Source organism: Sphaeramia orbicularis, chromosome 14, assembly GCF_902148855.1.
Source record: "Sphaeramia orbicularis chromosome 14, fSphaOr1.1, whole genome shotgun sequence".
NCBI lineage: Eukaryota > Metazoa > Chordata > Actinopteri > Kurtiformes > Apogonidae > Sphaeramia > Sphaeramia orbicularis.
In genome coordinates, this window is record NC_043970.1 from 50,930,136 (window position 1) to 50,934,189 (window position 4,054).

General features: G+C 37.9%; 1 protein-coding gene across 1 annotated transcript; it reads left to right on the forward strand.

Annotated features, from left to right (window-relative positions):
- Positions 1 to 353: 353 nt before the first annotated feature.
- On the forward strand, positions 354 to 1,313 carry LOC115432651 (odorant receptor 131-2-like). The gene has a single exon (XM_030153559.1). The coding sequence runs from the start codon at positions 354 to 356 to the stop codon at positions 1,311 to 1,313; it is 960 nt and encodes a 319-aa protein (XP_030009419.1).
- The last annotated feature ends 2,741 nt before the right edge of the window (positions 1,314 to 4,054 follow it).

Here is a 4,054-nt window from a genome sequence, read left to right on the forward strand (position 1 = left end):
AGCATGACTCTTGGGGTCATAATACTTACACGTGATGTTTTACATGAGGTGGGTGTACGACATGAGCTCATATATTCTATGTGACAACAGACAAACTCTGCAGACCAACTCTGCCTGGGGTTTAACATGTTTTCTGTTGTCATGATAAAATGCATGTGGATGTTTTCATCTATGATCGTGAACTCAATGAGATTGTCAGAAATGATGCATATGTCCTGTTTTAGTGTGGGGGTTGATGGGAGTTTGAGATTTGAATGCTGATTTATATATAAAGCATCCAAACGTATTATTACAAAACAAAGCCTTCAGGTTCCCTCTTAGTTTGACGTGGGTTTCATGAATGTTTCTCTAAAATGTCAGAAATTCAGACCAACACAACTGTTGGACCACAGTACAGAGGACTACTGGAACTTGTATTGTCTTCTATTCCTATTACTCTGCCATGTTTGGTTTTTCTTTACATTAATGGGGTCATGCTCTTCACACTGAGGAGTAAACCAGTGTTACGTGAGACCTGTCGTTACATTCTTTTATATAATCTCCTTTTTGCAGATGATTTACAGCTCACACTGAGTCAGTTATTATATTTTCTGAGTTTCAGAATCAGGCTGACTTATCCTGTGTGTGGTGTTCTCATCATGTTTTCTTATCTTTTAAAAGACATCTCTCCTCTAACACTAGTGGTGATGTCTTTAGAGAGATATGTAGCTGTTTGCTACCCACTGAGACACTCTACTGTTGTCACCAGCAGAAATACAGCGGTTGCTATCATTGTGATTTGGGCCTTCAGTTCATTATATGTTCTTACTCAACTTGTTTTACTCTTAGATTTTCCATTTGAAAACCTGCAGACTCTGCAGATGACAGCCATGTGCTCTGCTCAAGCTATGTTTCTCAATCCAGTGTCTGAACAATATGACAGAGTCTACCATTATTTCCTGTTTGTATCAGCTGGTGTTACAGTCATTGGTTCTTTCATTGGTGTAACAATAGCAGCCACGTCAGCCTCCACAGACAAAGCTTCAGCCCATAAGGCTCGTAAAACTCTGCTTCTACATCTGTTTCAGCTCGGCCTCAGTCTCCTCTCAACCCTATACACTCCATTGTTCATAGCTATTTCAGCGGTTGTGGACAGAATAAGAGCTCTGCATATGCAAATTGCTCTTTATGTTGTGGTTGTTATGCTCCCTAAATGTCTGAGTGCTCTGATCTATGGTATTAGAGACAACACCATCAGACCCATCCTCATGTATTATCTGTGCTGTCAGAGGAAGTTTTCAGTCGTCCTGAAAGAAGCTGAGGTCTCAACTTAGAATGTTAGCAATAATTAGGTTTTATAAGAAAACTGATTTTGTTTTTCATAATGATTAATGATGAACTGCACGTCTATGGCAGTAGTTTACTTGAATTGTATGAAAACTAAATTATATTTCCAAAATCTTCATAGATCTTGCTTTATGACTCAGGATTTCAGCAGGAGTTTTCATTTTTCACTTCCACAGAAAAACAGAGAGAAAACTTATTGAAATTATTAAATTATGGTTTTTGCTGGGGTCTAGGGGATAGAAACATTGTCTATGTAAGAAGGAGCAATGAGTTTCTTCTCCTTCCAGATCTGTTACTAGTGTCCTCCTGGATTCACATTTTATAATAATGTTAAGAAAATTATTTGGTATGAAACAAACACGTCTTGCTTTTTCTCTAAAGTTTACTACACATAAATGGAAAAAAATCAGTCTTACACTGCAATAAGTCGATGGAAAAAGGATCATTTGTAAGAATAGTTATGTGATAGAGGCCTTTCTGTTTCTGTCAGAGTAGAGGAGCTTAAAGCTGTTGTTTATGAAGTAAAACTGTTCAATGTAGTGGTGAAAATAACGGCACGTGAGAATGACAGTGTAACAGATGAACATTCTACACCTACAAATAAGGCTGTAAAGTGAGTACAAGGAGAACCTTACTAAGGAGGTGTCTTACTTAAAAAATACATATTACAGCCCCTGAGAGGGTTATACAGGGTGTCCCAAAAAAACTGACATCATTTCATCCCCTAATAATTTGTTTAAAATGTGTTTACTCCCGTTGCTCAAAAAAGTGGAATCATTTTAATTTTTGTGCTTTCAGCAAAAGACATGCAGTTTACTGCAACAGAAAAGGTGTTCTGTTTATTGAAGTACACCCAAACTCAGTCAAATGTAAATGCACAATGTGAATTTGTTTGAAAGTTTCCTGAACAAGCCCCAACAGGAAAGCAGATTTGGACGTGGCATAAGAAGTTTCAAGAGGAAGGCTGTTTGTGTCGGAAAGGAACTCCACAACCAACTTGATGTGTTCTGCGTCACAAGTGGCGCACACACTCAACATTTGTAATAACTTTAGAACATTATAAAATTACCATCCCCAGAATTTTTTTATTTGAAATTAGTAGAATAAAACATTTTATGTCCAAAATCAATCCTGGTAAGTATCATTTCTCATGATCATGTAGTCACTCTGATATGGACATCTCAAATGATGTCAATTTTTTTGGGAACCCTGTGTACATCACATGTTGTAGATTGAATGAATAACTCATAAGTAACAGGAGTCTAAACTCTCACATCATTTCTAGGTCGTCTGGCAGAGTTACAGTGTTTTATCTGAAGTGAAACTAAGTGATCAGGTAGTGCACTCAAAAAACCATCAAACAATGAACATTTCAGAAATGTTCCTGAATGATCTGGACTAAAACATCCAAATTATCAGTTGACACTAGTTTTTTTTCTCTTTACTGTCGTTAGAAAAAGGACAGAGTATTTTGAAAAAAGTGGCTTTTGCATTTTTCAAGGTTTGGCAGAAAACTTTCAGGCAGGCATGTGTGTGGCCTTTATCAGCAGATACAACTCATTTCAAGGAGATCTTGTGGTTCACTGTCTTGTGGTACACCCACTTTGAACTCTGACATCCAAAAAAATAATCATCTGGGGCATTATGTATGAAAACTTGTGTGAATTGAATAATGAAACCTGGTGTATACGCTTACATTCAGAAAACTCTGTACGTCCAAAAAAATCCAGATGAATAAAACTGAGAGTACGACTAAATCCAAGCACATTTCCTTTATACATTCCAATCAGAATTGAATGGAATTGACCGCAGTAAAAAAAGTAAAGTAGTACCCAAGTAAAAAAACCTTAACGTAGCTTAATGTCTGAAAACAGTGATCAGTTGTCACCAAATTATGCATGGACATCTGTAATCATGTCCACTTCCACCTCTCCAAAAATCAAAATGATGAGATTGGCGATGATTGATCGCAGTTTTCACACATAAAGCTACTTTAAGCTTTTTCTCTGTAATGTGCACTTATGGAGACAAAAAAGCTTAACGTGGACTGCATCCATATTTCTGGGGCATTTGTTTTGATTTCAGGAGAGGTGAAAGTGGACATGATTGGAGATGTCCATGGATAATTTAGTGACGATTGAGTTTTCAGACAATAGGCTATGTTAAGCTTTTATACATTAAGTGTTTTAGACTGCCCCGTCCCAGCCTCATGTCACAGACCTGGGGGATTCCTCCATCCTCCCCAGTGTCCACAGATCCTCCGGTCCACCACAACAACCAGCTGCTGATGCCCATCCGACCGGCCGTGCCTGTCCGCCGGTAAGCTAATAAAAATCAGACGGGCCATTTTATTTGTCTGATATTTCTCTTTTAAAGTCCAAAATATTTTTGTATTATGGTGTCTACAAAAATTTGGCAGGCTTGTACCCCTGTCAAATCACAAATTATTGGGTGTACGGACACTCCAGCCTAACAGCCTCCATAGTTAATGCCAGCAAAGATATACAAATGTTTCAGCACTCAGGATAATCATGCATTGTTTACTGCATAGATGTCGTGTCCAAAGCGTGCATGCTGAAAAATTCCATATATTGTCAGAAACAATAAAATTAGACCCTCATATTTTGATTATGGTGCACGGACACTACTTGGTGTACGGACTCTACAAGATCTGAATGGAAATCTGGCTTACCACATGGTCGCATCTGTGTTAGATCTTTAAGTCTTC